Genomic DNA, 14868 nt, shown 5'->3' with positions numbered 1-14868 from the left:
CTAGTTTTTATTGTCTATTTTGTGTTCTCATTTTGTATTTTTATATTGTGAACCGCTCTGTGATCTTCAAATGAAGGGCCACATACAAATTTAAGAAATAACAACATTTGGGTTTAGTTCTGCAACATGCGGTTTCCAGATTATATACTGGGGGGGGGGGATATTTAAAATGGTTTAATTAGGAACGCCCAACGAATCGCAGAGACAATAGCGCATCCGACACGGTATCAGTTAGGGGTGCCCCTTTCGGTGCCAAAATAATCGTGCGAAGCGATGGAGCCCCGGAGACTCTCTTGGCGCAGCATCGAGATGTGCTTCTACTCCGCTGCCGTTAGGAAGCGCAATACGGCGGCAGCGTCGTTTTGCTGCCTTTCCAAGCCGAGGAAGGAGAGTGGAAAGGGCTCTGTCTTCTTCCCTGGCGCAGAGGAAGCAGAGAGCTTGTTGGGTAAAGAGACGGTGCCCGTCTGGGCTGCCGCGGGCTCCCTCTGCAGTTCCCGTTCCTCGGCTGGTTGCAGCAGCAGGCTCGCTCCCCAGCCTCTCTCGCAGGCCGAGCCGACCCGCCGGGACCGCCGTCCGAAGGGGCACTTGGAGACCTCCCTGGCTGGCATAGCGGCCCGGCGCCCTTGCAGAAGAGCGCGGCCAGGGACATCATGGTCCCGCTGGGCGCCTTCCCGGGGAAGCTGCTGCTGCTGGCGCTGCTGCTGCTCGGCGGCGCCTTAAGCTTGGCTGGCGGGGCCCCGACGGCCGCGAGCGCGCCGCCGCCGGCCGTGCCTTGCCAGGCCCCGCTGCAGTGGGAAGGGCGCACGGTGGTGTACGACCACAGCAGCAGCAGGAACACCCGGGCGGCCGTGTCCTACGACGGCCAGAACCAGCGCCTGCGGATCCTGGAGGAGAGGAAGGGGCTCATCCCTTGCAAGAAGTAGGTGCAACGGCCGCGCCCCGTCGCAGGTTCTCCCGCGCGCTCCCGGGGGGGGGGGGGGAGGCGCAGCAGCCTCCGGGGAGGGCTGTTCCCCCCTTGGCCGCGCCTTCCGTGGGGTGGGGATGGGGATCCTCTTGCGCGCAGCCAATCGCGGCTCCCCTGCCGCTGCCTTGCGTATGGGAGCGTGTGTGTGGATGATGCGTGATCCCCCGGCCAAGCAGCGACGACACAAGCCCACCAAGTTCCCCGGCCTTTTTCTCTGCAGGCTTCTTGAATTTGGGTGGATGTCGTTGGAATGTAGCTCGTGAAGACTCCTAAGTCGGGGAGGGCTTTGCGCAGGAGTTCCCGTGGAGCCCCCGAAACGCAGGTAGTCTTTTCAGTGACGGGGGTCGCTGAGATCTTGCAGGGTGTGAAACAGGTTGTTGACAAGCACAGTTTGCAGCAAATCGCGCGCGCGCGCGTGTGTTTCCCCCCTCCTGTTTTGGATTCCAGCCACCGACGCCCCTTCTCAGGACACTCCATTTCATCAACCTTTACCCATACAACCAGTAGAGATCTAAGTGACTGGAAAGACTCTGCACCAGGGGTCAGCTACCTTTTTCAGACCTTGTGGTGGGCCAGACTATATTTCGAGAGGGGGAAATGCACGATTTCCTATGCCCCACAAATAACCCAGAGATGCATTTTAAATAAAAGGACACATTCTACTTTTGTAAAAACATGCTGGTTCCCGGACTGCCCGCAGGCTGGATTGAGAAGGCGATTGGGCTGCATCCTGCCCATGGGCCTTAGGTTGCCTACCCTGCTCTACACTTAATGGGCTTTATGTTTAGTTACCCACAAACCACTTAGATCTCTCCCAATTCCCCACACAAAGCCTTTTTTTTCTTTTTCTTTTTGCAAACTTAGAGATTCCTGCAAGCCTCTGTGTGGATGGTTCCATTTTGGCTATGTATGGATTTATGATGGTGATGGCAAATATTTGTGCCATTACTTTTGACCAGAACCACAATAGTCCACCTATTGTAGAGATAGAGTCAACACATTAAAATATTAACCAGCCCATTTTTCCCCTTCCGAGTTTGTATCTCTAGTACCCTAGGCAGCAAGCAAGGAAGAGGCTTATTGTTCTTGCAGCGTAATCTGAAGTATATTTACGGTACTTGTCTTCCTTCCCCACATGTTTTCCCTCTACAGTTCTTCCATTCAGAACATTTTTCTGATAATTTAATAGATACTTAGAAATGCATAGGATGCAAAACTGAGTCAATCCAATCACATCACACATTAATATATGACTATGACATTTAGCATATTTCTCGTCTACTCAAAGCAGTTTGTTTTACAACATTTATATACTACTTTCCAACAATAATGGTTCTCAAAGCAGTTCACAGTAAATCAGATTTAGAAGCAGAGTGTCATTTTAAAAAATCCATAATTAAATTTCATGGAATAATTAACTGCTGTATGTTGAACTTGGTGATTTGAGAATGTGATGGGCTGGTCAGAAGCAGGAAGGGTCAGGGCTAGGATTAGCCTGTTCCCCCCACCCTCCCTCCCAAGCCTCTACAGCTAGAAGCCGCGGACATACTTGTGTCAGTCCTCCTTCAGATCTGATAAGGAAGCACCATATGGCAGGGTGAAAATATAACAGCAAATGTCTGGGGAGCATAAGGTACCTCTCAAAACAAACAGTGTGTGAGCAGGTGCCTCTTAAATTGCTTAAATTTAAGGATGTGTTATAAAAAGATGCAAACAGTTTCTCCTTTATTAAAATCACTAATAACAATAACAATAATTTATTTATACCCCGCCCATCCGGCTGGGTTTCCCCAGCCACTCTGGGCGGCTCCCAACAGATTAAAAACAGAATAAAATATCAAATATTAAAAACTTCTCTAAACAGGGCTCCCTTCAGATGTCTTCTTAAAGTCAGACAGTTGTTTATCTCATTGACATATGATGGGAGGGCGTTCCACAGGGCGGGTGCCACCACTGAGAAGGCCCTCTGCCTGGGTCCCTGTAACCTTGCATCTTGCAGTGAGGGAACTGCCAGAAGGCCCTTGGAGCTGGACCTCAGTGTCCAGGTAGAATGATGGGGGTGGAGACGCTCCTTCAGGTATACAGTTCTGGTTCAGAAAACGTCACATTAACTTCAGCTGCTTAGGATTACATATGAAATAATTGTTTGCTCAATCATGATTCACCCGTTTTTGCCTCCGGGTAGCTATCAAGAAGAAGCCCATTGTGCGAAAAAGAAGAGGAAGCCCATCCTTCCTACACTAGTAGCAATTCCTACCAGTTTCAACTGCTTACTCTTGAGAGTTATCCATGGATCACAATATCTCTCTGCAGAAGTGTGAACACCACCCACCTCTGCTTACTAGAAACAGTGCACTATTGTTTACACCAGGCACGTCCAACTCCCAAGAGACTGCGATCTACTTCCAGTGTAACAAAACTGGAAGTGAATCTACCCATTGTCATTGAGGGTTGACCAGAGTTGTTGAGCTTTTTCTGGGGAGACCAGAGTTGTTGAGCTTTTCTGAGGAGGATTGACCAGAGCTGTTGGGCCTTTTTAAAGGGAAAATGATATAAATCACTCACAAAAAACTAACCACCGCTAACTAATGCATCCAGCGCTAAAAACACTAATCATTACCCAAACGCCAAGAGAAAATGCCTAACGCCGCCCACTTGACACGACAGAGGGACAGAGTGAGGGGGCAGGGGGCGGAGACATTCGTTCCCCAGTTTTTTAATCCCGCGATCAACCAGGATCAACGGGGATCTACCTGTCGGTCGCGGTCAACTGGTTGAACATGTCTGGTTTACACCAATCCAAGAATGAAATAGATCAGGGGTGGCCAACTCCCAAGAGACTGTGATCTAATCCTGGGGTTCAGGTCAACGTTGTTGAGCTTTTTTTTAGAAGGAAGGCCCATTTGCGGGGGGTTGGGGTCAAAGTTGTTGAGTTTTTTCAGGGAGGAGGTTAGGGTTAGGGGAGCCACAGTTGTTCAGCTTCTTTGGGGGGAGCCAATGATCTACCAGTAATCTCCCACAGATGTCCAGTGATCTACCGGTAGATCACGATCTACCTGTTGGACGCGCCTGAAATAGATGATTCAAGAGCAGCTGATCTTTCATTGGCCCTCTTTCGACTTTCACCAGGTTCCCAAATTGTAGATATGTAGTATGTTTGCTAGACGTTAGTTACCCCAGAGGCTCCATTGTTGGAGGCCCAGAATGGTGGGGAAATCAAGCGGGGAATTGAAGTGAAGTGAGCTGATGGCATAACTTCCTTCTTGACCTCTGCAAACAATGATTGAAACATGGGGGGGGGGGTAGATTTAATTCACTTCAGTTTGGGAAGGGGTGGGGGGAAAGTAACTTGGTAAGAGCAGCGTTATTGATCATTATACTAGTCAGTTCTAGAAAACTTTGACCTTGGGAGATGTTGAGTCATTCTGGCCATTGTCCAGCTAAGCATTCACGGATGGGACGAACTCTGCACAGTTTAATGGAAGATCTGCCAGCTCTCTGGCACGGCTTTCTCCAACATCAGTCAATTTGGCTTGGCACATAATCTAGTAGAGATACACGAATTGGTTTGTGGCAAGGACTATGAAAGAGCAGGAAATGGAATACTAGCATCCCTGCTAGTGCAGAATTGAGGGGACCCAAATGTTTAAAACTGTTTGGCAGTTGAATGAAACATTATTCTTTAGTGCCAAGGGACAGTTTATACAATCAGCAGAATCATGGAAAAGATTACCAAGCTGTAGGTTGAGTTGCATGTTTGAATGCTCTCCCATTTCCTTCACATTGAAAACCAGTATGGCGGGGAGAAGGGCTCAGCCTCTCCTCTGCCTTGTCTTCCTCTATAGGTCCGAAGTGCAGTTTCTTTTGTCTGTAAGGTGGATTGGTCAAACATTCAGAGCTCTATCTGCAGTTTGAAGTGATACATTAAAAGGTAAAGGGACCCGTGACCATTAGGTCCAGTCGCGGACAACTCTAGGTTTGCGGTGCTCATCTTGCTCTATAGGCTGAGGGAGCCGGCGTTTGTCCGCAGACAGCTTCCGGGTCATGTGGCCAGCATGACTAAGCCGCTTCTGGCAAACGCATGGAAATGCCGTTTACCTTCCCGCCAGAGTGGTACCTATTTATCTACTTGCACTTTGACGTGCTTTCAAACTGCTTGGTTAGCAGGAGCAGGGACCGAGCAACGGGAGCTCACCCCATCACGGGGATTCGAGCCGCCGACCTTCTGATCGGCAAGCCCTAGGCTCTGTGGTTTAACCCACAGCGCCACCCGCGTCTCTAAGTGATACAGTCTCCATCAATTATTCTCCTGATCATATAGATTGGCTCTGGGGAGGTGTAATTGTTGGTTACTGGTTGTTGAGCAGTGTGACACTCAGGGTAACTGCATTATAGGACAATGTGTTTACTTTACAACAAGTAACTTTCTGGTATCCTCGGATGACGTCCAAGTAACAATATTCAGGTCAGTATAATGTTTGGGGAAAGGGCTGGTCTACAAGGTGACAAAAAGATCGTATTGTACTGCTCTCTCAGGATATCAGGGGCATGTGGGGGAATCACTTGTGGCAGCCTCTGTAGAAATCTCTGTCGAGATTTCTGGCTAGCCTTCTTGACACGATCGTTTTCTATGCGTGGGAAGTATATCGCAAAAGGCAACATTCAAATATGCGATGGATTTTCACCTCATACACACGCTCTTTCTGACATGGCTTGGTTCTGGAGGTCAAATGAAAGAAATAGGATATTTCTGAAAGTTACCACTTGCTTGCAACATGCAGCCTGTTCTTTCGGAGAGGTGCCACTAGTCTCAGCCAGAAAGCAGAAGCAAACCTCCCTCTCGCCCCCCACTTTATGGGACCCTTTATGGGAGCCCTTTTATCGGCTCACGTGCGACCAACATGGATAGTTGGCCCTGATGAATACTTGAGGTTCCCGATCCCTATGGTTGTAATTTGTGGGCAGTAATTTAATTTTATCCTGATTCTAACAATTTTATCCTGATTCTAACAGTTTTATCCTGAATCAAACAATCAATTTTATCCTGATTCTAACAATTTTATCCTGAATCAAACGATTAATCAATTGTTTGTTTGTGTTTTAATGTATTTGATATTTGATGTTAGCCCTTGGTTACCAGATGTCCCCGTTTCCCGGTGACAGTTCCCGGATTTATAAATCAGTCCCCATACAAAATCCATGGAAGTTGAAAAGTGCCCCCGGATTCATTGAAAAAAATATCTGGTAACCTTATGCTGCCCTGAGCCCAGTCTTGGCTGGGAAGGGCGGGGTATAAATAAAAATTTTCTTACTTACTTACTTACACACTGCAGGGCAAGCAGGTTTCACCTGAAATGAAAAACCCACACTATTCTCTCTAAAATAAAAACATAGAGATGGAAATTAGTATCTGCACCAGGGATAGCTAAGCCCCGATTTGGTGGCCTAATCCAGCCCCAAACCAAATTCCCCCCAACCCCACTGATTTCGGTGGCAGCCACGAAATTAATAATACAGTAGACATGGTCTCTCTGCCCAGCCCAGCATCCTAATGGGGATGAAGATTTTCCCTGCAACACTCATCAGATCTGCATGGATCAACTGGGTAATGAGTGCCTCATGTGTGCTTGTACATGTCTGTGTTTCATACCTGCCAAGTTGCTGTCAGAGAAATAAGGGACCGGGCAGAAATAGCAGGCCGGAAGTAGCGCTGCCACCATTTTGGAACTGGGCGGAGCATGCTCAGAAGTGACTTTTGATGCTGCTTTGCCCAGTTCCAAAATGGCCGCCGTGCCAGAAGTCGCACGCAGCCATTTTGGAACTGGGCAAAGCAGCATCAAAAGTCGCTTCTGAGCATGCTCCGCCCAGTTCCAAAATGGCCACCGCGCCAGAATAAACCGGGGGGAAACAAAAAAACCCTGTTTTTTCAGCTATGAACAGCTGGAAAAATGGGGATTTCCCAGGGAAAACAGGAGACTTGGCAGCTATGGTGTGTATGCACACAGTGTGTGGGTGAATGTGGCAGTACCCACTGCTGCCATGCAGCCCTTCGAAGGAGAATGCAACTTTCAGGCCAAACAAGTTAGCCATCCCAAGCTAGACAAGCTCAGGACACACTGTGTACTGGGAGCTGCACTCTTCATGATTTTAAAAAACAGATTGAGCTCATTGCCAGCACTCTTAACTTTTAGCTCTGTTTAATAAGAGGATAATCCAAAATCGATTGAACCAATTGATTCAAATCACCTAGTCTTCAGATTTGCATTTTGCTTTAGGATGGTTTGAGGGGTGGGATTATAGTAAATGGTCTTCGCCTTATATTTGGAGAGGGAACACAGTAAATATAGATTTTTGAACTCCCCCTAGAAAGGGTGGTGAACTGAAGGCGGTAAATAGTAGCAGGTGTTGGAAGACCTAGAGTGAGATGCTTAAAGGTTGCCTGCGGTCTTTTGATTGAAGTGGGAAATCTGGGAGATCGGAGGAATGTGTCTGAAATTGAATCTGGAGCGAGGATTCCGAAGGCGTCAGGTTCTCCGAAAGAGCTGAAGGGAAAGATACAACGATGTCCTTTCCTGTAGCATCTGTCAGAAAGAAACCTCAAAAGAGGTGCTCAACTCTTCAGGCAGAGGCGGAAAAATAAATATTGGTGATGATCGGAAAACCTAGTCTGCAGCTCTCAGGCCCATTAAGCGTATTTTGTATTGTGTGGTGCACATGAATGAGAAATCTACAGTTGCTAAAAATGAGTAAAACTGTTAATTATCACTGGATGAAAACAATGAAATCTGGTATTCAACAACCTTCACTTGCTCAAAATATGCTTTCTAGAGTTACACTCTCCAATGGGGCTGTATCAGATTGGAGTGTACTTTGTTGGGTAGGACTGGACAATGGAGGTCTCCCTTGCTTTTCCTCACCCTGTAGCTCTGTCTACAGCCCAGTTTCCTCTACTTGACTGGTTGTTTAACTCCTCAACTCTCCACTTTACCATTTATCTTGCTTATTAAGTTGGCTTGAAGGTAGTTTAGAGGATTCTGTGCTATGGCTGCCTAACAGCTGTGTGCTTCAACCCTCTTCTCTTGAACCTGAGAATATGGCTGCCTATGAGCCTGGAGCAGGGCACATGTGTGGCCAACCTGTGACGATAGGAACGGAGATAGTGGAAGGGGCATTGAGAGCAATGTGCGGGGAAACCCTCACTTCTTCTTCTGCTTCTTCTACCACAACAATTCTGATACTTGTGGAAGATCCAGAATGGATCATCAATATTTTCATTTGTGTGGCATGTGCACAAACATAGTCATGGTTTATGTGGGTACTCTGTTGATGGATGTAGTTTGTGGCCTGCTTTGCACCAGTTTGCCAGGCCAGTTCAGAGGAGATGAGTGGCAGGTGAAGTCAATGGCAATGAGTCCACGTTTTGCCCACAATAGCAGTTTTTAGCTGAAGACAAAATTTCAGCACAGTAACCAGGTTCACCATAACTTGGTCAGGCACATCGCTTATGCTCCCACAAGATTAGAATTCTGTAACACTAAGTATTAATAATGCAGTGGTACCTTGGTTCCCGAATTTAATCCATTCCAGGAGTCCATTCGATTCCCGACATGGTTTGAAAACCAAGGCGCGGCTTCTGATTGGCTGCAGGAGTTTCCTGCACTCAATCGGAAGCCACGTCGGACGTTCGGCTTCCAGAAAACATTCACAAACCGGAACACTCACTTCTGGGTTTGCAGCGTTCAGGAACCGATTTGTTCAGGAGCCAAGCCGTTCAAGTACCAAGGTACTTGTCAGGGTCCCCTGACAATTAAGTCCAGTTGGAAACAACTCTGGGGTTGCGGCGCTCATCTTGCTTTAAAGGCCGCGGGAGCCGGCGTTTGTCCGCAGACAGTTTTTCCGGGTCATGTGGCCAGCATGACTAAGCCACTTCTGTCGAAACCAGAGCAGCACACGGAAACGCCGTTTACCTTCTCACCGGAGCGGTACCTATTTATCTACTTGCACTTTGACCTGCTTTCAAACTGCTAGGTTGGCAGGAGCTGAGATCGAGCAACGGGAGCTCACCCCGTTGTGGGGATTCGAACCGCCGACCTTCCGATCGGCAAGCCCTAGGCTCTGTGGTTTAACCCACAGCGCCACCTGCGTCCCAAGGTACCACTGTACCACCAAGGTACCACTGCAATAAAAAAAAAATGAAAGTGTTGTTTCCGTGGACATGCTCATAACTCGGACATTTGTGGACTGAAGGAACACGAAGGCATCTAAGGGATGTGACTGCAGCCTCAGATCCTTTCTTGGTTCAAGAACAACCCGCCATTCTTGTGGAAAGGAAAACCCCACACTCTAATAGCAGCAGACTGCTACTAAAGGGGGCAGGCAATGAGCTGCAAATTTGCTCTTTTGAATGTTGGCTCAAACAGCAACTATACCACAATAAAATGGTAAGTGTGGAAAGAGTTCTGCTATAGGAAACTAAATTTATTAAAGCTGCCGTTGTGAGCACTTGCATGGAACAGAGCGGGGTACTCAGGCTGTTTGTTACATCGAAGTCCAAGATAAAAGAATCAGAGTGAACTCCACATCTTTTCTTTCTTTCTGATTTTCTCCCAGCCTAAATACAGGTTGTTAGAGTGGGGAGGCCATTTTCTTTATTAGTAGATACTAAAAAGTAGCCAAAAGAGCGGTCTTAAAATATACTGGGTTTTTGCAACTGGATATTCCAAGAGCAGGTCTTTGAACTTTTCCCCACTGTACTGACATTTCCTCCTAGTTTCCTGCTACTATTTAGGCTTATAATTGCATCTGTGCGGTGCATGCCTCACTCTTTAGGTTTTACCTGACTTGCTTTTGAATCCATGTCATCTGGAAAATAATAAAAGTGTGCTTTAAATCTGCTTAGGGTTATGTAAACACGCTCAGTAGGTTCACTGACCTTTTCCTGACCAAGAGAGAGCTTGTAACAGCGACAGGCTATATTTTTAAACCAATATTATTTACAGGTCTTGTCCCCCTTGCTATTATTTCTTGGGCCTGTCCTTGGGTGAAAAAATAAATGTGTCATTCTTGATTTTTACTCACACCTGCTTCCTTAATACAATTAAAACTAGACTTTTTTGTTTCTTTGAAATAGAAATGTATTTTTAGCCGGTCTATAATAGGAAAGGAAGTCTGTGTGTTTGGGCACCAGTTGCTTGTGGATATTTTTGGAAGCGTTATTAACAGATAATGTTATGTATATATTGAAAACGGTTATGTACTTCTTTTCAGGTGAAACTCACAGAGCAGTTTACATAAATGCAAATATTAATGCAGTAAGCAGCAACCTAGCAGTTCGAAAGCACGTCAAAATGCAAGTAGATAAATAGGAACCGCTACAGCGGGAAGGTAAAAGGCATTTCCGTGTGCTGCTCTGGTTTGCCAGAAGCGGCTTTGTCATGCTGGCCACATGACCTGGAAGCTGTACGCCGGCTCCCTCGGCCAATAATGCGAGATGAGCGTGCAACCCCAGAGTCGGTCACGACTGGACCTAATGGTCAGGGGTCCCTTTAAGCAGCAATTATATATAATTATAATAATTTGATATTTTTACCCCGCCCATCTGGCTGGTCCATGGGTTTACCCAAGACTCCTTGGAATTGTAGTTTGCCAATGGTGTTTAAACTCTCCTGTTTAAAATCCCTTGCCCCCCAAGAACTACAGTCCTGAGGGCTCCCATGAGCCAGTTTAAATCTCCTGGGTCGATGTGCACAATCTGTCACCTAATGATGCCCACCCAAGAATTCACAGGTATTACCTTTGGTCTTGACCCTGATGTTGGGAAAGATTGAGGGCACCAGGAGAAGGGGACGACAGAGGACGAGATGGTTGGACAGTGTTCTCGAAGCTACGAACATGAGTTTGACCAAACTGCGGGAGGCAGTGCAAGACAGGAGTGCCTGGCGTGCTATGGTCCATGGGGTCACGAAAAGTCGGAGATGACTAAACGACTAAACAACAACAACACCTTTGCTCTTGGTCTGCTTCTTTCAGATTTTTTGAATATATCTACCTCTATAAAGACTCGGTGATGTTTCAGATTGAGCAAGTGACAAAGCTGTGTTCCAAGATTGCCTTGACTGAGCCGTGGGATCCTTACGATATTCCCGACAACTCAACCTACGAAGATCAGAACTACATTGGAGGACCCGGGGACCAAATTATGGTACAGGAATGGTCTGACAGAAAACCAGCTAGGAAATGTAAGCATACTTTGGTTAATAAATAAATTGAGCGGGGCCTTTTCTCTTTGAGAGAGAGAGGCTGGGTGATGGAAATGGAGAAGGGAAATTTGTTGTTGTTGTTGTTGTTGGTGGTGTATTGTTTGACGTTTGGTATGGTTTAAAATGATTTTATAAGTTGTAAGTAGCCATGAGAAGATAGGATTTTGGGGTACACCCGAATCTCTGAGCGCCATTGCCTGCGTGTAACCAGGGTTCTAGTTGTCCATGGTTATACCCTCAGCAGATCCAAGAAGAGCTCAATTAGCATTGACTTTTAAGTTGAAAAACAGCTTATATTTAAAGCAAGTCTCTGTATTTTGGGGGGGCTACATTCCTCCCAAGGATTACTGCAAAGCAATCCCACAGAAACTGATGGGAGTTATTTCCAGACCAAACGGGCTTGATGATTGTAGCATTAACCCTTCATTGGGGGGGGGAATGATTTCTTCTTGTTGGCATAATGAAAAGCTGAAAATTATCTATGCTTCCCCTATATAAACTCATACTTTGTGCTTTGTTACAGCTGAAACCTGGGTTGGCGTTTATACAGTCAAAGACTGTTACCCAGTGCAGGAGACCTACACCAGGAACTACAGCGTAACAACCTCCACCCGATTCTTTGACCTAAAGCTTGGGATAAGCGATCCATCTGTATTCACACCTCCCAGCACCTGCCAGACAGCACAACCAAACAAGATGAGTGAGGAATGCTGATCATGGAGATTGGCTTTTACACGCAAACATATGTAATATAATCATTAACCCTCCGCTGCTGGTGTCTTGACATGGTTGTTCCACTGGGCTTTGGGAATGAGATCTCTCGTTGACTAGAAAAAGTGAGAGAACGCATCTCTCCACCAGAGTCTCGTTCTAATATTATCCTCATATTCTATACACTTACCAGTGAAGCATTTCTTTTAGCCGCTCCATTTTTGTTGGAAGAACCCATTGCTTATATTTCCCAAGAGACACATTGTGCTTTTAGAGCAGATTAAAAGATCACACGCATTTGCTCGTTTTGGAGAAATGACCGGACTGTAAGACATGTAGTAGGGAAGGCATTTCCATAACATGCCACCATTAACCGACTATGTAGAGAGATTTCCTTAACGTCTTGGAAGTTGTTACAGTGGATGAATTTGCTTTTGGAGGGGGGAAAAAATCAAGCATAACTCTTCATATAATAAGTGACTGATGTGTTGCTAGGAATACTACTTCTTCTACTTCTTCTTCTACTACTACTACTTCTACTTACTACTGCTTTCATGGGATCTGATGGGATTTCCTTCTCTTTTATGCACCCCGTATTAAATATGCTTTGTTAAAGCAATGTTCCTTTGAATTTACGCAAAAAAGGATTGCTATACTTGTTTAACAATCTCTCAATGAAAACCTATAGAGCTGGTGTCTTGTCAGAAATATATATTTGGCAACATTAGATATATTTAGGATTCAAATGCACTGCACCCAATGAATATATATATATATATATATACACACACACACACATACAGTATAGTATTTTTTTGTAGTTATTTGTAGTTAACCTCTGCCAACAAACTTCAACTGTTCAACAGCCCCTTGCACTGAAGACTGCTGCTATTCATTAGCTTTGTTTTATTTTTAGGATTGTTTTAATTTTGTGGGCATTTATTTGTAAGTCATGTGTGAGTTTGGTTTTTGTCAGAGGAAGTATGGTGCAAATAAGTCAGTGGGGGCCGCTCTTGGAATTGCAGGGGCCTCTGTGTGCTCGGCAGTCAACCTGCAGAGTTCTGGACTAAGCTAAGCATTGGTATTATTTTAGACGTCTCATTGAAATTGGGGGTCATTTACCCTTACTGGCTAGGAAAAGACCATCTTTTGTCAAGAAAGCAGAAAGGCCCTGCTTCTTTAGTACATAGAAGAACTACACATCCATCAGTGGTGACGTAGATCTTCTGTAACTGTTCCCTCTGTAATGTTCAGTGATTGGGCAAGGCCTGCTGTGCCTTCCTCCCATTCTCCGCCATACCTGCCAAGTTGCTGTCAGATAAATAAGGGACCGGGCCAGAAATAGCAGACCGGAAGTAGCGCTGCCGCCATTTTGGAACTGGACGGAGCATGCTCAGAAGTGACTTTTGATGCTGCTTTGCCCAGTTCCAAAATGGCCACCGCGCCAGAATAAACCGGGGGAAAACAAAAAAAATCCGTTTTTTCAGCTAGGAACAGCTGGGAAAACGGGGATTTCCCGGGGAAAACAGGAGACTTGGCAGCTATGGTCTCCGCATGTTCAATGGAAGCATGAAGGAAATTCAATGCATACACATATCACCCATCATTCCTTTTGCTCAACACATCAAGGTTGGAAATGGGGCTTCGGGTGCAACCCTGGACCCTAGTCACGCCCTGACCGAAGTCGTGGAAGGGGAGGAGAGAACAGGGTCCGTTTCTTGCATCAGACAGGGTCAAAATGAGAGTGCTTATCGGTGCCTTTAAATATGTGTGTATTTCCATATAACGACATTGCACTTTATGGAGTAACAAAGACGGGTCCTCGGACCGAGCAGTTAGCAATCAAAAATTTGAAATGGGGGGGGGAGGGGGGATAAAGATGGCGGGTGAGTTTAATAAGGAGTGTACGCTTACTCTGGTCACACACACTTGGCTTTGCCATCACAGGTGTTTTTGAAGAAAGATTTGTAGAAAGAGCAAAGCACAGATAAGTGTTCTAGGAGGGAGGTTTAGCTGTGAGAAGCAGCAAGGAGAAAGGGCAGATTTACCTGAGATAGGAAACCTCCAGGGCAACTGAGAACAGCCGCAATTTGATAGTGGTTGGTGGGAGGGGGAAGCCTTCAGTAGAAGCCTGTTTTCCAAGGAGGTGTTACGGAGGTGGAGAGGATATTCCTGGAGATTGCAGTAGAAGAGGCTGGGGATGTTGGGAGGGGGAGACCAGAACATACTGGAGGGCAACATTTTACAAGTTAGTGGCCTGCCCTAAACAACTTAAGCAGCACAGCAAATATAATAATAATCTGTCAAGAGTTATTGACACATAAATTCAGGTCGTATTTGCTGAAAGCAGATGGGTAATAAACATACTCAAATGTTCATCATTTCTCAGATGTTACTAATAATAATTTCCTCATACATGACCCAATGTGTTAATGTTAATGTTTATTTTTATTGTTGTTGTTTGTATTTAACCTATGTGGCCAATGTATTTTGGAACCGCCTTGTGTGTAGCACTATAGAAAGGGGGTATGCAAATTGAAAGTGAAATTAAATTAAATGAACAAATAGCACATTCTGTCGAGACAGAAAACATTAAAGTTGCAAAATGTATTAAGAATCTTGATTAAAAGCTATGGAACTGAGTTTCTGTGATGGTTTTCATATAATACACCAAATATTGTAGATTAGGGAGATGATGGTTCCTATCTCTTGATGGTAAAGGTAAAGGACCCCTGAAGGTTAAGTCCAGGCGCAGATGACTCTGGGGTTGCGGCGCTCATCTTGCTTTACTGCCCGAGGGAGCCGATGTTTGTCCGCAGACAGTTTTTCCAGGTCATGTGGCCAGCATGACTAAGCTGCTTCTGGCGAAACCAGAGGAGCGCACGGGAACGCCGTTTATCTTCCCGCTGTAGTGGTACCTATGGATCTACTTGC

General features: G+C 45.9%; 1 protein-coding gene across 1 annotated transcript; it reads left to right on the top strand.

The window, feature by feature from the left end:
* The first annotated feature begins 329 nt into the window (after positions 1-329).
* EPDR1 (ependymin related 1) lies at positions 330-14576 on the top strand. The gene is made up of 3 exons (XM_035129944.3): positions 330-919; positions 10994-11202; positions 11747-14576. The coding sequence occupies exons 1-3, from the start codon at positions 651-653 to the stop codon at positions 11935-11937; spliced, it is 669 nt and encodes a 222-aa protein (XP_034985835.3). The 5' UTR covers positions 330-650; the 3' UTR covers positions 11938-14576.
* The last annotated feature ends 292 nt before the right edge of the window (positions 14577-14868 follow it).

This window comes from Zootoca vivipara, chromosome 11, assembly GCF_965207765.1.
Source record: "Zootoca vivipara chromosome 11, rZooViv2.hap1.1, whole genome shotgun sequence".
Lineage (NCBI taxonomy): Eukaryota > Metazoa > Chordata > Lepidosauria > Squamata > Lacertidae > Zootoca > Zootoca vivipara.
The sequence above is the reverse complement of the archived record's forward strand: the minus strand, read 5'-3'. Positions and strand labels throughout refer to the sequence as shown.